Raw genomic sequence first — 20701 nt, 5'->3', positions numbered from 1 at the left:
CAGCAGCCTCAGCTTTCCCTGGAGGTCTCCCCTCCAGGTACTGGCCAGGCTCACACCTGCTGAGCTTCAGTGGGCTGCCAGCTGGGAGCTGCAGGGTGATGTAGCCGCTGGAATGAGAGACTTCGGCCTAGTGCTAGAATTTATTACCACAATGGTGGCTGTCGGTGCATGCAGCAGCCTCCTATACAAATAGCTTCTCAGTATTAATTACAACTCCCCTATGAACTCTATCGACCAGGTCAGAATATCTTCGAGGAAACAAGCTGGAATAAATCAGAAAACAAAATCTTAAATTGCACACAACTACATTAATGAAAATTTCAGACTCTTCGAATGCTTTTACAGGGAATATAGAATTTTATTATTCTTATTTACACTGGGCTATGATATAAATTAACAAACACAGAACTGCCCTTCACTCACTTTTGTGAAACACATGCAGATGGCCTGACCTGCATGACCTGGCACTGCTTTTCTACAGAGCCAGAGAACATGAAAACACAAAATGAGTCTTATACACATCCATGAGGTCTGCTAATCTCCACTAATTATCAACAACTACTGTATAGCAGCAGAGAACAGATTTAACACTACTGCTGGAGGGGTGCATTGATTTTTGTAGAGGTCTTAATTATAGAACTGGCAGCCTAGGGTTAGAGAGTGCAAGGTTTCAGTGAGGAGTGCACTGTTAAATTTCAGTGAGTAAAAGAGCAGTTTGCATTGTACTGAACCAGCTCTGATTATAAGGTACAGTATAAAGAAAACACATGGTCAGCACTGTGCCTCCTTTTACACGTAGGCAGGACAGAGGGAAACAGGGCCACAGCCAGACTGATTAAGACAGCTTGCAGCCAATGCAGCAGCTGGCCAGGAGGATCACTGCCATGGACTATGCAAGAAAACAGGTGTTTTTAAAAGCGGGTACAAGGATAGGAATTTGGCAAATCAGCTGTTTCAGTGGAAACTTAATAACACACACAAAACGAAGGGCAACCGAAGACAAACAGAACTGTACTGACCAGCTTGCAGTTCCTATACCGGTCCAGTCATCCAGACCCCCCCTCCTGCAAAATCTACCTTTGCTAGCAGTGGCCTCCAGTGGCAGCCCCAGGCTTCAGTCAGCCCCGCGGCAGGCCAGAGCCTGGAGCGCAGTGCACTGTGGCTCAGGAAACGGAGCCCTCCCACTCTGTCGGCACGAGGACGGGAGGGACAGCACAGGACACAGGGCTCCTGCTGGCAGCAGGGGGGGCTCCCTGCCGTTTCAGCGGCGGCGAAGCAGGGACTGGAAGAGCAGGACTGCAGGCTTCAACACCTGGCCTCCAGCTCTCCAGGGCCGCAGGGCCGGTAACCCTCCTCTCGCTCCCAGCAGGGCCACAGTGATCAACAACAACTGCAAGCTGGCAGACCACGGCGGAGGTGAGCACCGCGACACGTCGAGCAGGACCGATACGACGCGCACCCTGTAGCCATGACCTGAACTGCTGAGAAACTGCGAGCGATAGCTCCAGCAACTGACCTACGCAAATGACACAGATGGCTTGCAATTACTGAGAAACAAAAAACAATTCATTATCCTCCGCCATGATTATTAAGCTGCCCTCTGTCCTGAGCTGAAAGGCTGCAACTGGCCCTGTTAAACTAACTGCCTATGGAGCACAGGGGGGAAAGGACACCCTGCAGACTCTACACCCCTCCAGCCGGGGAGAGGAGGCTGATGTTGCCGAGGGCAACGAGGCAGTGTTGCCAGGGAGACCGGGCACCAGGGCCATCAGGCTCCGAGTCGGGGTCTTCCTATCCGTCGATGTCCCAGCTGAAGAGGTGGTGTTTGACCAGCATGTCCTGGACGCCTTCCTTCAGGGGCTTCTGCTCCTTCTCCTGCTTCGCGGAAAGAAGCCGACGATGTAAAAAAAAAAAGAGAAAGGACAAAAGAGACGTGAAACTTTCTGCAGTCGACAAACAGGACCCCCACACCTGTAGCGACGCCACACCGCACTAGATCAGCTCCCGTCCCAGCAGGAGAAGGAAATCACAGCCGCGCAGGACTCTGGGGGCAGTGTGCTGAGGGTTCGAGCTGGAATGCCATGTCATCTGGCTTCTATCCAGGAAACAGCAGCACACGAAGACGATCTAACTTTCTACGTCGACTTTCCCAGCCCAGATTTAAAATCACCCATCGGCGCTGTATATATCGAGGCCTGAGATACTCTGAGTTTTTAAAGACAGCTGTGAGCAATTCAAATCCATACATTTACTTTAGAAGAGTCATCTACTCTCTAGCTGTAATAAAACAACTTGATAAGGTATATAAACTTGGGACATTGGCTGGTTGCTGTCAGTGTTATTTTAATTAGACTAACCAAGCCTAACCACAACACTAGAGACCAGCACATTACCACCTTACAGCCTGATCAATGATCAAGTTCAGAGAGGTCAGGCAGGAGCTCTCCTTTGCAAACTAAATTGCTGAAAAAATATTAAGCAGTCGCACTATGCTAAAAGTAGGAAAAAAATGTGGATTTAAGATTTTGGCAAAATAACTCCAAAATGCTAAGATTGATATTTTAAACTAAATGGCAAAAAAGGCTGAGCCACAATGGATAAGAAGTATAAAATCAATATTTAATTGTGTAATCTTGTTTTGGTCTAGACTGGACAAGTCCAGAGCAGAGCACAGACAGATCCTTTCTGATCAGTTGGATTCACTATAACTGGTGGGTTGACTGGCTTCTGGGAAAACTGGTGCACACGTGTGTGTGTGTGTGTGCCCTGTGATGGACTGGTGCCCTGCCTTGTGCCCTTTGCATGCTGGGATAGACCCCCAGCTCCCCCGCGACCCTGAACTGGAAGAAGCAGGAAGACGACAGACCGGTGAATAAACTCAATATTTACACAGGAAATCAAACTGCCTGCACCCGTCGGGTCCTGAGTAATGAACACGCGCAGGAATAAATGGAGGATAGTTCAGCTCTTAAAGACTGGAGTTACTGGTTCCTTGGTCTAGATGTAGATGTCAGAAAAGCCTAATTGAGAAACCAATTCATCAGCAGCATTGTGACTTCACCACGCGACCTCCTTCCACTTCAGAGTCCAAGCCTTTCCTCGCACCCGGGCTCCCCACGCGCCTGCAGACTCAGCGCTGCGTGACAGAGGAGGACGCCGTGAGCCGCTTGCTCGGTCATCGGTAATTAAGTAGGATAACGAGACGGGAAGGCTGGGCAAGCAGGTGGTAACGTCAATCCGTCCGCCCGATAAAAGCCTTCCCAGCAGGAACCTGGACTATTCCCTCACTTCCTGTCCCGGGATTCACACGCTGCGCCCCCCCGCCGCGGGAAGGCGCCCCCTCCCATCCCGCACGGGCAGCTGGCCGAGAAAGCCCAGCCGGCTCCGGACCCCCCCAGCGTCCACTCCGGTCACCGCGGAGACGGGCCGCGCCTCGCGAGGACCCCCGACTGCATCGCGGACTCCTTCAGGGCAGGAGGCAGCCCAGGACACGGTGATCCCCCGGGAGCGCGCGGAAATACCCGAGGCCGAGTTCCAACACCCCCGGCCCGCAGGAGAAGTCCAGTCTCCGGCCGGTGAGGGCTCTTGCTTCTGTGGACTCATAGACCAGACTGGGGCAGTCGACCAGTAGCGGACCAGTAGCGGACCAGTAGTGGGTTTGACGCGCCGTCCCTCCGAGACATGCTGGGGAACGGCTGGGGAAAACCAGCAGCTGAGAGCAGTCCAGCCCTTAAACAATTAGGGGGCCCTCAATCGGCAGCAACAGGCCCACCGCAGGGCAGGAGGAAGAGGAAGAGGAAGAGCAGGGCGGGGGAAGCTGAGGGTTTTAAGTGGACGGATCAAGCCCACGCGTCAAGGACAGTGCTGCGCGCGCGCGAACGACGACCCACCACCCGTCACCACGGCAACACTGGCGACGCCGTTGCTATGGTTACCATCCGTACCTAGAGGTCCCAACTAAAGAGGTGATGTTTGACCAACATGTCCACCACTCCCGATTTCAGGATGGGCGACGTCTGCGGGGATGGACAGACAAGCCGATCAGCAAACGGGCAGCGGCGAGCGCGTTTCAGAGGTCCGCAGCACAGCAATCTGAACCCACCCACACCCCCCTCCCCCCAGCAGCGGGCTCTTATACAAATCAACGTCTGCATATGAAACCTCCAAATAAAGCCACGAGCCTCATGCGTCCAGCACTTGGCCCAGCGACTTTCCTGACGAGAACCTGCAGCTCCAGCATGAAAGGGACCAGACTACTGTGCAGGCAGAATCTGATTTCAGTACCTGCACAAGGGACACGCTCAGACTTGCTTACACACCACAAACGATCACAATCACAGCATCACACACGCAAACCACACACACACACCCCCAGCAAGCAGCTGCACAGTAAATCTCGAGAACTGAGCAGACACACTGCGAGACAAGCTGAAGAAAGCCTTACAGAGACAAAACAGGCAGGCAGACACGGAGATCTGCACCCATACAAGGGCACAGCAGACACGCCCTCTTGGTCAGTTTGGTGATGGAGTAAGAGCCCCAGCCTGTAGGGGCTCATCCTGAACTGGGCCCCCTTGCTGTGATCCCCGGGCAACAGGGACCCCTCCTGGACTGGGACCCACGCTGTTGTTGCCCAAAAGCCCCCCTATTTTCCTCCTTTACACCTTGCCCCCGTCTCCCCTGCTCACCTCCTTTCGGTCCGGTAGTTCGCAATCCTGAGACAAACTGAAGGCGAACTTCGACAGCACCCTGAAACAGAACACAGGGGACACATCCGATCACGTAGTCATTTTCGTAGGTTGACGCATGATAGAGCAACACCTTTCTAAATATGATGCTTAACAATTCATATTTATGAAGCTCCTTTTACCCAACAACCTCCAAAAGACACACACATCTCTTGTACAGCTTTGTCGAAGTGAGCTCCTTTGCATGCAAATGCCCAGCCAAGATGATCTGGACTTCCTACCCAGTGGACAGAATAAATGTCAGTGTTACCCCCCATCTCCTGGAAGCTGATCGTGGTGTAATAAGTCCCCCATGGAGATGACAGGGGCATAGGCTACAAGTAAGATTGAGCAGATGCAGCAATCACACGCCCACTGCCACACCCACTCCCCCTTGCCCCACCCACCCCTTGCCCGGCATACCCCACCACCACACCCACTCCTCGCTCCACCCACTTCCCCCCCTGCCCCGCCCACCACCACACCCACTTCCCCTGCCCCACCCACCCCTCCACCTCACCTCAGTTCACACTTGATCTGGACCCAGCCAGGGCTGCGCAGGAAGGACCAGGGCTGGTACCACTTCTCGACCGACTGGACGCTGGAGCACAGCACCTCCAGCCACAGGTGGAGGACCTGCTCACTGGGGGGCGAGAGAGACCGAGACAGAGCAGGTTCTTAGACCTGCTAGGAGGGGACACCAAAATCTGTCCTGCACAGCAGAGACCAGCTCCTATCCCTCCCGTGTGCAGGCACCCTCCTGTTGAGGGTGGGCCGTGAAAAACGCCTCTTCTCGCTCTTCAGGAAGATACTCACTTAAGGCCCACGCAGATCAGGGAGCGAAACTTGACGTCCATCTGGGCGTGTGCTGTGTCGTGGGTCATATTGACAGACTGGACAGCCTTGGAGGGGGTGGGGTGGGGGAAGAGATAGAGAGAGAACAGATGGTCGTTTAAGCGCTTATATAACCAGGGGGGGAGAAAAGGCATAAAAAAAACACCGAAACCACACAACACTTACTCTGTACAGCAGCTCTTCAGGAGTCAAGACCTTTCCATCTTCATCTAGCCTGAAAAAACCCAAGAGCCAGAGGAGACTCAGTCTTCCTTCCACCCCTGCGTGGCTGTCAGACCCGACATGCAAACGGCCACTAGCTAGACACACCGGAGGGCTTAACCTGCAGAGGAACACCCTGTCCCTCACTAGCCGAGATGTCTGGGTTCAGTTATTTTTAATGCTACAATAACAGGGATAAGCTGGGGTCTTGTGAGCTGGGAAAGCAAAGAAGCAAAAAGTATTACACAGTTGCCCGACAGTTCTGTAAACACTTTTGCCCTCTCCACCCCTGCTGCGATTTACACAAGCCTGGTCAATGTGTCTGTCAGCTGATCTGTTTATGCCCCCAGTCTCCATCTCCAGCTCAGGATCATAAGGGCTTCACGTGAGAGATCACACAGCAGCGATGAAGGGCGCTAGCGCTCCTGAAAGAGCTCCTGACGTTCAACACTGAGCTCGGCGGCTCGTGAGGGGTCCAGGGCGACGAGTAGGGGGGGGGGAACCCGCGGAGAGGCCTCACCTGTAGGTCTTGCAGAGGACGAGCCGGGAATAGACGGAGTTGAAGTCTCGCTCCACCTCTCGGCTGGCGGCCTGCGATACGCAACAGAGCAGAGCAGCAGCCGGTCAGGCCCCGCCTCTCCGTCCCCCCCCCGCCCCGCGCACGGGCGCCGGCCCCCGGCCCTGCCTGCTCCTCTGCCCCTGCGCGTTTCCATTAGGGGGTCTCCCTGTTCGAGTTCGGGGTTTCGCGACGCACTCTCTGGCTCCCAAGCAGCACTGGGGGGGGTGGGGGTGGGGCTAGAAATCTTTAGCTAAATCCGTGCGGTCAAGGGCGTGTGGAAATAATAATAATAATAATAATAATAATAATAATAATAATAATAATTGCTTACACTTATATAGCGCTTTTCTGGACACTCCACTCAAAGCGCTTTTACAGGTAATGGGGATCCCCTCCACCACCACCAGTGTGCAGCCCCACCTGGATGATGTGACGGCAGCCATAGTGCGCCAGAACGCTCACCACACACCAGCTCTCAGTGGGGAGGAGAGCAGAGTGAAGAAGCCAGTTCAGAGATGGGGGTTATTAGGAGGCCATGATTGGTGAGGGTCAATGGGGAATTTGGCCAGGACGCCGGGGTTACACCCCTACTCTTTTCGAGAAACACCCTGGGATTCTTAATGACCACAGAGAGTCAGGACCTCGGTTTTACGTCTCATCCGAAGGCCTCACCGCCTCTTCCCGGTCCAATAGGAACGCTTGGCGCGAGAAACCCGCAGCGGGGTGCCCCCCCGGTGGCGTTCGGCGTACCTCCTCGATGAAGAGCCAGGGGTGGCAGGGCCCCCCCAGGATGGAGGGCTTCTTCAGGCCGTGCTGGAAGATGGCCTTGAGGGCGGGGCACAGCGTTCCTCGCACCAGGTCCGTCACCGCCTCCGTCACGGAATCGTCGCCGGCCAGGGAGTACTGCGGGCGCGACGCGGGGGCACAGTGAGGCCGAGAGTCTCCACCCAGCGGAAGACAACCCCCCCCCCCACCACCAGCTGGCACACATACCTCCTTGCTGCGCTCGTCCAGGACCTCGACAAATTTCGCGGGAAACCAGCCTGGAGGGGGGGGGGTGGGTGGGGGTAGAAGAGACGGCACACGTCAGAAAGGAGGATGACCGCGCAGTGACCACAAGATGGGCGCAGGGAAGTGAGCCAGACTAAGTTTCTTCCGGCGTCGTTTACCGATCTGACCACGAGAGCAATAAAATTCAGTTGTTTGTACGTTTCTGAAACTGCACGGATCCGACAGTGGCGTGGTTTCATGCGAAACTGTGGAAGAGCTCCGCCAGGGAGACCTGCATGCTTTCTGCACTGTGGCTGCAAGCGGGGCAGACCATTCTGCAGCGCGGCGCGGGGGTGCTCACTGAGAAGGTCCATGCAGACGTGGTCTAACGAGTGGGCCTGCAGCGCCCCCCTACTCACCTCGCAAGCCATTGAGCTCTCCCACCCAGCAGTGCTCGTCCTTCTGGGAAATGATCTGAAAGAGACGGCGCAGGAGGTTCATTCTTGGGGCTCCTTCAGGCAAAGCCTGGATGAGATGCGGCGATCAATTAAAACCGACAGCGAGTGATCGATGAAACAACCATGGAACCTCTACACCATGGAACCACTCCAGAGAGGGCCCATCACCGCAGCGTCTCCCAGAGATGACCTTGCGTCCCGCCCCGGCTCACCGTGATGATGTCGTTCTTGCGGAAGCCCAGCTCGTCGTCGTCGTGGCGCTCGAAGTCCAGCAGGGCCCGCGCCCGGCGCCGCCGGCAGCGCGACACCAGCACGAAGTTCTCGTGGTCCCGCTGGTGGCTCTCCATCGAGTAGTCCGGGGTCAGGTCCTGTGGGGGGGGAGAGGGGCGGGTGAGCGCACCGCGCTGGCCCCGGAAGGCCGGGCTCTCTCCGCAGGGGAGCGCCAGACTGACCGTGCTGCTGTGCCGGGGGTCCAGGCAGTGGAAGTGCGTGGCCAGCCGGCCGATGGCCTCCCTCAGCGTGGCCACCAGCTCCGTCTGCCGGATGTTCTTGGCCTTCAGGGCCTCGGCCTCGTCGTCCCCGAACAGCAGCGAGGTGAGGGCCGACTTCCTGCGCTGGCTCTGCCTGCGCACCACCTGCGCGCGGGGGGGACAGGAGCTCACGTCAGCACAGACGGGCTCGTCACCCACAATGCACCGCGGACGCGGGAGGCGGTGGAGGTCTCCCGAGGAATCGGTCATCTGGGGCGCACGGCGCGTCACTGTGGCTGGACCTGCCTGTTGACGGATGACCAGAGCCCAGGCATTGAGCCCTTGACCTCCCCCCCCCTCCCTCTCCCCCGACCCCTGACCCCTGACCCCTGACCTTGCCCAGGCCGGTGCCGAGGGTGTGGGCGGTGTTGAGCTCGGCCTGCTCCGCCAGGATGTAGGCCAGGTGCTTGCGCCTCTGCGCCTCCAGCTGGTCGGGGGAGAGCGCCCCCGCCAGGCGCACCGCCTCCTCCAGCACCTGCTGCCCGTCTGTGAGCTGGCAGGGGAGGTCCGACAGCGTGTTGAAGATGGAGGCCGAGTTCTCCGACGACACCAGCTCGTCCTCCTGCAGGGAGAGAGAGAGAGATGGTGACTGTACTGCGCAGCACCCAGAGAGAGAGCAGTGACCACGATCGGGCCATAGAAACTGGGCGACACAGGCTGACCTGGCTGCCCAGAGAGGACAGGCTCAGTGACCACAGCCTGGCCAGAGAAACTGGGGACACAGGCTGACCTGGCTGCCCAGAGAGGACAGGCTCAGTGACCACAGCCTGGCCAGAGAAACTGGGGACACAGGCTGACCTGGCTGCCCAGAGAGGACAGGCTCAGTGACCACGATCGGGCCATAGAAACTGGGGACACAGGCAGACCTGGCTGCCCAGAGAGGACAGGCTCAGTGACCACAGCCTGGCCAGAGTAACTGGGGACACAGGCTGACCCGGCTGCCCAGAGAGGACAGGCTCAGTGACCACGATCGGGCCATAGAAACTGGGGACACAGGCAGACCTGGCTGCCCAGAGAGGACAGGCTCAGTGACCACAGCCTGGCCAGAGTAACTGGGGACACAGGCTGACCTGGCTGCCCAGAGAGGACAGGCTCAGTGACCACAGCCTGGCCAGAGAAACTGGGGACACAGGCAACACTGTAATTGACCTGTCATGATAATAAAGCTGTTTGCATTTGACAAGATTCTGCAAGGTTTGAGGTCCGCTGCCTTAATGTAAAGAAGTGCTGCCTGTCCCACACACGCCTCTTCCCTGTTCCCACTGGCTCACGATTCACTATTGATCCTGAAGAGGCCGCAGCGGGTCAACTCAGTCAACGCCACTGCCGACTCCGAATCCTGGAACCGATTCCCTGCTCCCGACTCAAGAAGTGAATGATCTCGGAACGCGCGGCGCACCTTGATCTTGAGCATGCCCAGAGTGACCTGGAACAGCACCAGCGAGCCCTCGTAGAACAGCAGGTCCCAGACGCGCAGCAGCACCCGGATGTGGACCACGCTGGCGAAGGAGGTGAGGAACCAGTGTAGCGTGATCAGGGAGAGCTCTGAAGGAGACAAGGCAGGGACCAGTCAATACAGGCATTGACCGCGCAACGCAAGGCAGCGATGACTCGTTGACCCGTTTGGCTTTTGTGTTTTTGGCAGAGAACACAGGACAGGAGGGGAGGGGAGAGAGGGGATGGGGGGCGGCTCTAGCCCAAGCTATCAAAAAAGCACGCCCTCCTCCTCACCGATGTCGTGCTCCTGCAGCAGCCTGTCCAACCGGGGCAGGTACTGCACGATGAGCTGCCTCAGCACCCTCTGGTCCGTCTGCACCCCCAGCAGGGTGGAGGTGAAGTAGGAGGGGGGCAGCAGGTCCTCGATGAGGGAGCACATCATCCACAGCACGTCCTCCTCTTCCAGGAAGAGCAGCAGGCAGGACACCACCTGGGGGACAGGGCGAGGGGCAGAGGACAGGTCGACGAGGGGAGACAGGCAGACAGACAGAGGCGGGCGGACGGAGCCATCGGCTGACGGTTTCAGCCCAGAAGTGAGAAACACGAGAAGCAAAACAGCAACAACACTGATCTGCGTTGATGTGCCGGTGGCAAGTGAGCTGGGGTCAGCCAGGACCCAAGCAGGATCAACGCTAATGTGTGTAGCCTGCCTGCAGCGAGCGAGCTTCCTGGGAATAAAACCTGTGTGCATCTAGGAGGCCATGTTTACTGTATGACATGTATAGCTGGCATGTAACCTGTGCAAATCCTATCCCACTCTCATCCAGAGTGGTACCCTCACCATGCCGGTGCCCTGGCAGTAGCCGATCTCTGGGTAGAGCCAGGCCAGTCCCCGCAGTACCCTGCGCAGTCGCGGCACGCCCACACTGTTCAGACTGGAGAAACAGGCGTTCGAGGGCATGGTGCGCAGCAGGTCCTTCTCTATCTGAGAGCGAGGGGGAGAGAGGGCGGAGGTGAGAGAGGGAGAGAGATGGCAGAGGTGAGCAGAGGCGGAGGAGAGAGATGGCAGAGGCGAGCAGAACCAGAGGAGAGAGATGGCAGAGGTGAGCAGAGCCAGAGGAGAGAGATGGCAGAGGTGAGAGAGGGAGAGAGATGGCAGAGGTGAGCAGAGGCGGAGGAGAGAGATGGCAGAGGTGAGCAGAGCCAGGAGAGAGATGGCAGAGGTGGGCAGAGCCAGGGGAGAGAGATGGCAGAGGTGGGCAGAGCCAGGGGAGAGAGATGGCAGAGGTGCGCAGAGCCAGGGGAGAGAGATGGCAGAGGTGCGCAGAGCCAGGGGAGAGAGATGACAGAGGTGAGCAGAGCCAGGGGAGAGAGATGACAGAGGTGAGCAGAGCCAGGGGAGAGAGATGACAGAGGTGAGCAGAGCCAGGGGAGAGATGGCAGAGGTGAGCAGAGCCAGGAGAGAGATGGCAGAGGTGAGCAGAGGCAGGGGAGAGAGATGGCAGAGGTGAGCAGAGCCAGAACAGGGGCCAGAGGGGCCAGATGAGAGAGGATTCACTCGACACTGAGTGATGAAGAGACAATCGAAGTAATGCCAACTGAGGAATAAAAGAGGGAGTGAAGGGGCACTGTGGAAACCCGTACCTGTTTGGCGGCAGTGGTGTCGTCGTTCGAGCTGTTCTTGACGATCTCCCTGTACGTGATCTCGGAGGTCCTCTTCTTCTGCAGCGCCCCAGACAGCCGCATCCACAGCTGGAGAGAGGGAGAGAGATCACAGGGCAGCACGGGCACCACTCCCCTCCTTCGCAGCACGCCACTACATATCACCCGTGCCAGTAACACACTCGTTGGTGCGCGCCCTACAGGGGGCCCCCCCGAGCCCGGCGGTGTCCAGAGTTACCTGCGGCCTCATGCTGTGGGGTATGCCCGCCAGCACCAGCGCTCTCAGCCGGTCCGAGCGGGCCAGGGTGGGGGAGATGTGCTCCCACGTCAGGTCGCCCACCGCGTGGTTGTGGGTGAACTCCAGGTGGGCCTGCCAGCGCAGTCGCTGCTGGGGGTCCTCTACCAGCGGGGTCCCCGAGAGCTGGTCGGGCTGCAGCTCGGTGCCATCTGCTGGACGGAAACGTGCATTACACCTCCGCCAGCCAGGCCTCAACGCGGTCCTGCTGTACAACTCTAGAGCCCGCGCAGGGAGCAGGGGCATAGCCAGGATTTTCCATCTGGGGTGGCAGGAACTCCTGCGCTGGTGGCATTTTAACATAATTTAGGATTATTGCTTCAAGTACCTCAATATTGCTTTGCACTGTTAAAAGCGCCTTAATGCCTAAAAGGAGTCCTACTGCTCTCTGCCTTAAAATGTCTAACTCTTCAGCAGGACTCCCAGCCTCGTATAAGCCAGTTTCCCGGTTTTGAATTCCATTATCAAAGACTCCATGAAAGGGGGACTGATGGCAGATGTCTCGGATCTAGAACCCGGATCAGGGTCTGCTTCGAGAGCCCGTCCACACCTCGCACTGCTCCCCTACCTTCGCTCTCCACCCGGAAGCCAAACTCATCGTACTGGATCTCCAGCTCCTCGGAATCCTTCTGCAAAAACACAGGGACGCAGTGATAAGGGGGGGGGGGGGGCGATCTCATCCCTGCCTCTCCGGCTTTTCCAGTACCAGCCGTCAAATATTTGTTAACCAAATCCATACGGGGCTCCCTTTGCTTTGTGCCACATCCGTCAAAAAAAGCGCCAAGCTCTCTTGCGACGGATCCCTGACCCCCAGCCCAGAGTAAAAGGGCGTTTTGTCTCGAGCAGGGCCTGCTAGGCATGACGCATTCACCCTGCCTTTGGTTTTCGAGACGCCCCTACTGCAGGGGTACGACTGCCAGCAGACGGATTAGCCCCGCCAGTCGTCGGCCTGTGAACGGCCCCCCTCTGTTCGCTCCGCCGCGTGAGGGCCGCTGACTGGCCATCAGCTACCACAGCCCCTCACTGCTGCCCTGCTGGAACCGAAACAACACGCTGGAGCTACGTCTTCAACCCCGCACTCGCCCAACCACAAAAAACACTACCAACGAAAGAGGAATCGTGAATTTTGTTTTGCTTTGCCTTTAGACCAGGACTGTGGTCTTCTAGGTGGAGAAGATGTGCTCTAGGATACACACCCTTGCTGAAACCAGCTTACTATTAAACTGGGCACAGTGGGGACATCATTTTAAGCCACATCAGCCTTGTGATTTGTGTTATTTATATCGCGTGAATGGGAGGCCTGTATCTGGAAATGCTCGTGTCGATCCTATGCACCAATTTGTTTTTTTTTTTATCTAAAATTTAAAACCGCAGATCGGTCTCCGAGTTCAGGACGGCTGATTCCAGACAGGGCGCCCTCATCAACACAGCTCCACACTTTGGGCTCCTGTCCCTCGGGCAGCGGGCCTACCTGGTAGTACTTGGACAGGAGGTCCTGGGGCCACATGCTGGGTGTGAGGGCCGAGAAAGGGCCACCGGGGGTCGGAGTGTAGCTACCTGGAAAAAAACAAAAACATCACACACACACAGAGATGAGAGGAGAAGAAAACCCAGCTTAAAATCCCACCAGGGGCTCTCGTCACAGTCCAGCCCCACACCACGCAGTGCCTGATCGCTTAGTCCTCACTCGGTGCTCACTCTCGAATGAGATGCCACACCTGGACAACAGAAGCCAAGCGCTCAGCCGGCCCCCACCCACAGACACACAGACACACAGACACACAGACACACAGACACACAGACACACAGACACACAGACACACAGACACACAGACACACAGACACACAGACACACAGACACACAGACACACAGACACACAGACACAACTGAACCAGCAGTGGCCCCTAATTCTTTATCCCTCCTCCCACGGGGTCACCTGGGAATGAACCCGCCCCCTCAGTTGTTTTTAGAAGTGCCATCAGCTTCCGGGGGACTTTAAGCATCATTGCAGGACAGAGCTTTCCCCTGTGGACAAGCTGGGGTTTTGTCGTCTGGGTCCGACCCGCAGAACGCAGCCCCTTGCAGACCTGAAGCTCTAGTCTCTCATGTGATGGAAACGGGAGGCCTCACAAGTTACTGGGGACATTTTGCTTTGATCGTGGTTTGGAATGCACTCGTCGGTGCCGATTCCTTTCTCACCCCGAAATCTGATAATTGCCCTGCGGTTCCCCTGCAAGATGGATCATTCGGGACCTCTTCCTCTGTCTGGCCGCCGAGGACAGCGTGTGGCCCAGATTGTTCAAATATCAACAGGTGAGGCCGACTCTTCCTTTCCGTTTCTGTTCACGTCTGCTGGTCTGATTAATTAGCAAGGAGACCTCCAGCTGGAGCTTAATGAGGTGTTAACCCGGGTGAGTGACATTCCCACACCAGTGTGGTCTAGGAGAGCTCAGGGCTGTGTAGCGCTGGTCTAAAACACACCTACCTGACATGCTGGCCTGCGGAGAGGGAGGTGAAGAGGCCCTCGGGGTTCAGCGAGATTTGGGGGTCCAGGGGGGTGCCCGCAGGTTTCTGCAACAAGAGAGTCGCCATAGGAAAGGTGCAAAAGCAGTTTCCCCCCTCCACCACCACCAGAAACTGAGAATCAAAAGGTTTCTCTGGGGACGCAGCAAGTGGGTGACCTTTCTAAAGCAGTGGGGTTCCTGAGGGGTCACCCCACCGAACCCCTCAATCGCTAAACCGAGAACCAGCCGGCACACCCCCGGCGCGGCTCTGCTCGAGATCCGTCTCCTCTAGCGACGAAGAGAGAAAGGTTACCGCCGCGGCGCACGGACTCCCAGTCGCTCACCTGATCTTTCTCGCGGCCGGGCCCAGTAAATAACCCATTGCACGCCACACCTCTCACAGCAGGTACGCACTCGAACGAGTCACGCGGATTCTACTAGAACCCCGAAGGTCCCGGAAAAGGGCGCCTGTCCTTTGTCGAGCAGAGCAGGAGGCTGCCGGGGCTGCGCCTGCGCGATCCGGGCCCTTTCCCTGTCCCGGCTGGCCGACCGGTCCTCCGCCGGAGCTGACAGGACCAGGGGTCCCCTCTCCTCAGGCCCCGGACGGGGCCCGCAGTCCCTACCAGCGCTCCTCCGCCCTCGAGACGCCCCCACTGTCCTCTTTCAGCAGGAGGGCACCGGGGAGGGGCAGCCGAGCAGTGTGGGATTGCGTGCGTGCGTGCGCGGGCACGGTGGACTGGAGGGCCCATCACTCACACACACACACACTGCGCAATCCAAGCTGTCGAGCAGGAGGAGGCCAAGCGCTTCCTGCCTGGGCGTTGCCATGGCGACGGGTGAGTCACTCGCTTCCAGGCGGAAGGATACACAGTCCTGTTTCCTGGGGGGGTGGGGGGGGGGGATGGGGCGCTCCTCGGCTTTTGCTTTTAACCGCCTCACACAATTCACTTGTTCTCCTTCGTTTGCATGGCGGACTCCCATATTTAAAGATAACCAGCCAGCAGCACATGACGGGAGAGAGAGAGAGAGAGACCTGTCCGTCAGCCTGCAAGAGGAGACGCACACACTTTTCCAGATTGGTTTGACCGGGCTCCCCATCCCTGGTCCTGGGGAGCCCCCCGTCCAGTTATTCCTATAGGTCACCCTAAACCAGGGGGTCCCCAACTCCCGCCCCAATCCACCACATCTTATAGGCCACCAGCCCCTGTCCTGGTGTGTCCCCATACCAGCGAGTCAGAGAGTCTTACAGGTCACCCTCGACTCCCACGTTAAAGAGGATCCCCTCAAAGGCTTCTCCATTCAGGGCTAAACCCAGTTCCTTCAGCCTGTCAGTGCTGGACAGCCCCTTACGGCCTGGACCGCATCTGGCTGCTCGTCTCTGGATGGCTAACAGAGCAGCAGTGCTCACAGGCATTGCCCTTTGGGCTGACTTCGGCAGGACCGCTGGGGAACTAAAATATTCAAATCACCCCCCCCCCCCCCCAGGCAGACACATACAGCCCCCACAGCTCAGGACTCGTCTAACCTGTCCCCGCCCAGGACACAGCCCTAAGTCAGGAACGAGGCAGTGAAGATCAGGGACCAGGTGGGTGCTGGTGGGGGTCAGGGAGTTCTCGGAGCGCTGGGAGAGAGGCCGCGGTCTGTTTGCACTGTAGCTCACACCCTGCGGCCACAGAGAACACAGATCTCCGCTCTCTCACAGAGGCCAGAGGGGCGTGCAACTGCGCAAGCCAAGAGCCTTCGCCCTCACACTAACTCTGACTCTACTGGCTTACTGTGGGGGCTCATTCAAAATCCCTGACTGCACCAAGGGGACACTTGGCTGGAACGGTTTTTTTTTCTGTAATCCGAACAATAGCTAAAGTGACCTGACACATGCACCAGTTAAAAGGCATTTCTTCAGCGTGAAGAAAGGGCCAAAATGATAACAGGTTTCACATGAGCTACCAAGAGTTCAGTTATTGAACCGAGCACTCGGACAGAACAAAGAGTCAGCTTTGTGGGGGGTGCCCAGGACCACATCTGGGAACTCCTAGCACTTCAGAAAGTTTCCCAGCTTTGTGGCTCTAAAGGGAGAAGAAGGAGCCGATTAAAAAGCTGCACAGTGTCACTGACCAGGACACCTCAATCACTCACTGACCAGCACCAACCACCCACCTGACACACTGACCAGTTCACCCCACTCACTGACCAGGACTGACCAGCACACCAAACGCACTGATCAGCCACCTGACACACTGAGCAGGACACGTCACTCACTGGCCAGGACTAACCCTCCTCTCTCCCTGACCAGCACACTGATTGACATAAACACTGATCTGCCATTACAAAATACGCATACGGATGACAGAAGCTCAAAACGTATTCTTTTGGGTGGCTCTGTGGCTGGAAGGTTGCCGGTTCGAATCCCACAGCCAGCAGAAGGAGTGCTACTCCGTTGGGCCCCTGAGCAAGGCCCTTAACCCCAGCTGCTTCAGGGCTTCTGTACAATGGCTGACCCTGCGCTCTGACCCCAGGCACTCTCCCTGTCTGGGTGTCTCATGGAGAGTATTAGAAAAGACAAATTCCTAATGCAAGAAATTGTATACGGCCAATAAAGTCATCTCTTATTGTCTGAAACTAAACCCAATAGCAGAGCTGGAAACCTCTCGTCTGAAGTACCCTGGGCAGGACAGCGGTACTGTACAGGTCTCTGGACTCCAGGCCTCGGAAAAACAGAAGCCAAACTTTGCACCTTTTATTACACGCACACAAAAAAACTGCAGACATCCGAGGTCCCTGGACACTGCACGGCCAATGAGCAGCTAAACGTCCGCTCACTTTTTTTCTGCTCCTCGGGGCGAGACTAGAACCGGTTTGGTCTCCTCAGGTAAAAAAAACAACAACAGCAGCCTCCTCTCCTGTTTTTCTATCGCCGGAAGGCGTCAAACTTTGAGCAGACTTCGCGTTATCGGAGCAACAGCAGATAAAAGTCGTCGAACTGAACCAGGGGAGGGCACACAATAGCTAAGAAGCGTCTAACCGCGCCGGATAATCATGTTTTTAGACCGACGCCACGGAGCAGAGCTCAGCTCCCCGGAGAGGAGGAGAAGGGGGGCGGTGTCACCGCGGGCCACGCTGCCGGGACAAAGCACACCCTGTGCTGCAACACAATATCGCCTCAACCGAGCCATTGTTTCTGGAGGCCGGCAGGATTACTAAAGTGAATTATTTGCCAGGTGACAGAGGGTGCTGGGAGAGAGGGATTCAGGCAACGACACACGGACGCTCCACTCCTTCTGGCGCACCGGCCGTCGTCCAGTTCATCAAATAACCAGTAACAGGTGTATTCCCTGCTGCAAAGAGAAGAAACGAGGACCCAACGACGTTTCGGCCGCGGAGCCTTCTTCAACAGCTGAAGGCGGCCGAAACGTTGTGTTTTCTTCCTTCTCTTTGCAGCAGGGAATAAAGCCTCTGACGTGTCCCTTTGCAGCCCACGCAGGCTGACGCAGCTCCTCCACCCGAACCACAATTAATCAAATACCGAGGCGGCCACCCCTCCCAAAATAAATAAATAAACAAACAAAACGACCGCAGGGAGGAATTTAACGCCTCCGTGACGGGGATCTCCCGGGAGCTACCGTATGCTACGGGACTTCTCCGCGTATATGTGAAGATGACCTGTTGCACAGCGGAATCCCAGGTCGAGGACACAACCAGCACACCCAGAAGTAGCTCCTACCTCCTCAAGCGACGAGGGCAACGGTGTCTCTAGCGTCGCCTGGCCGGGTTGACGGACGAAATCGCTCTCCCACACGGACACACTGTACACTTCGCCGTCCCAGCCCCGTCACGGGCCGGACACGCACACCTGTCGCCCACACCTCCCCGGGCAGAGACGCACGAGAAACCCGGCCGCCCTAGACACTGACCCCCCCTTATCTGCGATTTCACTCTTTTCGTTAAAGACCCCCCCCCCATTAACACAGTCGAACCCGCTTCATTCAGGTCATTTTCCTGATGCACGAGTGAACTCTCACACGCACCTCCCCGATCGCAGTATCTGATCGCCGCTGGCGGACTTGAAATGACCACCGCGACTACAGCAGTTTCCACACGGGGGGGTTGGTGAATTCCCTTTATCGGCGATAAAACCATCGTTTATTCTCGTTATATTCGTCTTCTCCTCCTCCTCTCCCGGTGGGAGCACCGTGCGGACACGCCGTGCTTGAGTCGTGACCGGGGTGGGTGTTGTTGTTGTTGTCATATTTACTGCGTTTGCTAGCGGCGTTGGACAGGAGTGTCGGTAACACAAGCTTTCCAGTGCACGAACACGAAATTAAACCCGGGGACGTCCGGTCAGTGGCGAACAGCATGCAGACTGGGAGACGAGCCGCAGCAGTCTGGAAATGTCCGTCACACGGCGTCACGGAGGACACAGCCCGACCACCGGTTTAAGTCTGAACACGATTGTGCAGCTGTGTCTTCCCTGCCCATTGACTGGCTGACGCTCACGTCCCCTTTCCCCGGCTCGGGAGTGAACTGGGCGAGCAGGCTCGGCTACATCATCATCATCATCATAAAAAAACAACTCATCAGAATAATTCTGCACGTTTCCGGTCGGGCTCACCTCAATCCCGACCTCCGGATCCGGGCTTTTCCATGACAGCAGGTAGTGGTAATATCCAGACTAGTCGGCCCGTCCGCAGGAAACGGAGGGGGGGGGGTTTCGGGGTTCTGAAGACGACTAGTTCCTCTTTCTCTCCCTGTCCCCCGATATGCGCAACCTACCTACAGCCACCGCGGGGCATCCGGCTCTCTCCTCCGCCTCCCGTCCCAGTATTTCCTGCCTGAAGGTGTCCCGGCTCCCGGAACCGCATCCTTGTTCACCTGCTCCCAACAGGACCTCGTATCCCTCCGCCGCGGCCAGGCGGCTGGTCCGGCCGAGCCGCCGCCGCCGCCGCCGCGGTGCATGCTGGGAGCCGCCGGCTGCTGCTGCGAGGAAGGGGGACTATAATCGACCCCCCACCCCCCGAAAGCACACCGTTACGATGATTTGATTTTAGTATCTGTATACTTTTTATTTATTTATTTTGTTGTCTTTTGTTTTATAACTATTCTGATGTCTGTTTTGCTTGTCTTGGGCTGGACTGCTGTAACACATCAATTTCCCTACGGGATTAATAAAGTATTATCTATCTATCATGCCTATCTCTATGGAAGCCCGTTTCCGCCAGGAAAATCTGCCGAACACCGCGCCTTTAAAAAGATAAAATACGGTCGCGCATCCGCAGAGCCTTGTCCCGTTAAAAATGTCGCAGCTGTATCCTGAGGGTCAGAGGTCTCTCAGAGAACACGTATCCAGTGGCTGTCAAGGATAACCATTCGATTACCCGGTTTCTAAAGACCTGGAGCAACTGAAATGTGATCGATTAAGCGGGCTGTTTTAAAACGACGTCATTTAGTGAACACAAGTCAGAATATCTTCAGCCCGGATGTACCACAGGTCCTTTAAATGAAAGCATGGATCGCTTAACTGGTCAATAATATACAGGCGCCTCCAATGTTTGAAAATCAAGCGCGACTGGATTCGGGATGGTATATCCATTCTGTGGTTAGACTCGGCAGCATTGCTGCTGCTTAGTGTGTAGGTGACTGACCCAATCTAGATAAAACAGTCCGTCAAATGAATTATCTCATTTAAGTCGTTAACTGACATCCCTTTAACCAAACGTAAAAAATTCGGAAACTAACAACGCAAAACACAATGGTTAATCACAGAAAAATTCATCTGTTAATACAGTGTTTTAATGCCATATGAAACACAAGCAAGATGCACAACGCAGCACAATATAGCAGTACCCTAACTCAGGATTAATCACATCTGCTCCAGCCATTAAGCAGGTTCACCTTATGCAGATCCGCATTTGTTGAATTGATCATCAGAAGGATCAATACAGTAAATGAAGGAGCTATTGGGTTAAGTACAGCAATGGAGCACGTTGCAGAGGTAAGCTGGTCACGTGCAGAACGCTATTAAGCAACTAAAACAAAAACGCCTTAACATTACGAGTTTGGAGTATTTCAATGAACACATTTAAGTTTTAATTGAATGCCGAATCTCCCCCTGGCCTTTACCAGTCATGGCCCCTAATAACCCCCCTCTCTGAACTGGCTCCATCCCTCTGCTCTCCTCCCCACTGAGAGCTGGTGTGTGGGGAGTGGACTGGAGCATCATCCAGGTGGGGGTACACACTGGTGGGGGTGGATCCCCATGACCTGTCCAGCGCTGTGAGTGGGGTGTCCAGAAAAGCTATATAAGTGGAGAGAGAGAGTCTTTATTATCCCTGAGGGTGCAATTTGTTTTACAGCAGCAGTGTTAGTGTAAAGACAGACAGAAAAAAACACATCAAGGACAACAAGATACATACATCTTTGCATCAAGAACATCAAGTGTTAAGTAATGACATGGCAACAGGTATGAATGAGAACTTAAATCTATT

General features: G+C 56.0%; 1 protein-coding gene across 9 annotated transcripts; it reads right to left on the bottom strand.

The window, feature by feature from the left end:
• Positions 1-334: 334 nt before the first annotated feature.
• On the bottom strand, positions 335-19151 carry sgsm3 (small G protein signaling modulator 3). 9 transcript variants are annotated; one of them, XM_069196809.1, is made up of 22 exons: positions 18829-19151; positions 14201-14286; positions 13186-13271; positions 12283-12343; positions 11658-11869; positions 11402-11509; positions 10599-10742; positions 10052-10247; positions 9720-9865; positions 8655-8882; positions 8243-8425; positions 8003-8158; positions 7752-7806; positions 7336-7385; positions 7093-7245; positions 6304-6374; positions 5748-5796; positions 5544-5629; positions 5248-5370; positions 4689-4749; positions 3945-4016; positions 1787-1875 (listed from the first exon to the last, which is right to left on the bottom strand). In XM_069196809.1, exons 2-21 carry the CDS (start codon positions 14205-14207, stop codon positions 3945-3947), a joined length of 2247 nt encoding a protein of 748 aa, XP_069052910.1. In that variant the 5' UTR covers positions 14208-14286; positions 18829-19151; the 3' UTR covers positions 1787-1875. The 9 variants fall into 9 exon arrangements, with proteins under 9 accessions (XP_069052903.1, XP_069052908.1, XP_069052904.1 ...); XM_069196810.1 differs by having other exon boundaries at positions 1790-1878; XM_069196802.1 differs by lacking the exon at positions 3945-4016 and having other exon boundaries at positions 335-1878; positions 18829-19150.
• Between the last annotated feature and the right edge of the window lie 1550 nt (positions 19152-20701).

This window comes from Lepisosteus oculatus, chromosome 12 (assembly GCF_040954835.1).
Source record: "Lepisosteus oculatus isolate fLepOcu1 chromosome 12, fLepOcu1.hap2, whole genome shotgun sequence".
Classification (NCBI taxonomy): domain Eukaryota; kingdom Metazoa; phylum Chordata; class Actinopteri; order Semionotiformes; family Lepisosteidae; genus Lepisosteus; species Lepisosteus oculatus.
This window is presented reverse-complemented; position numbering and strand designations above follow the sequence as displayed.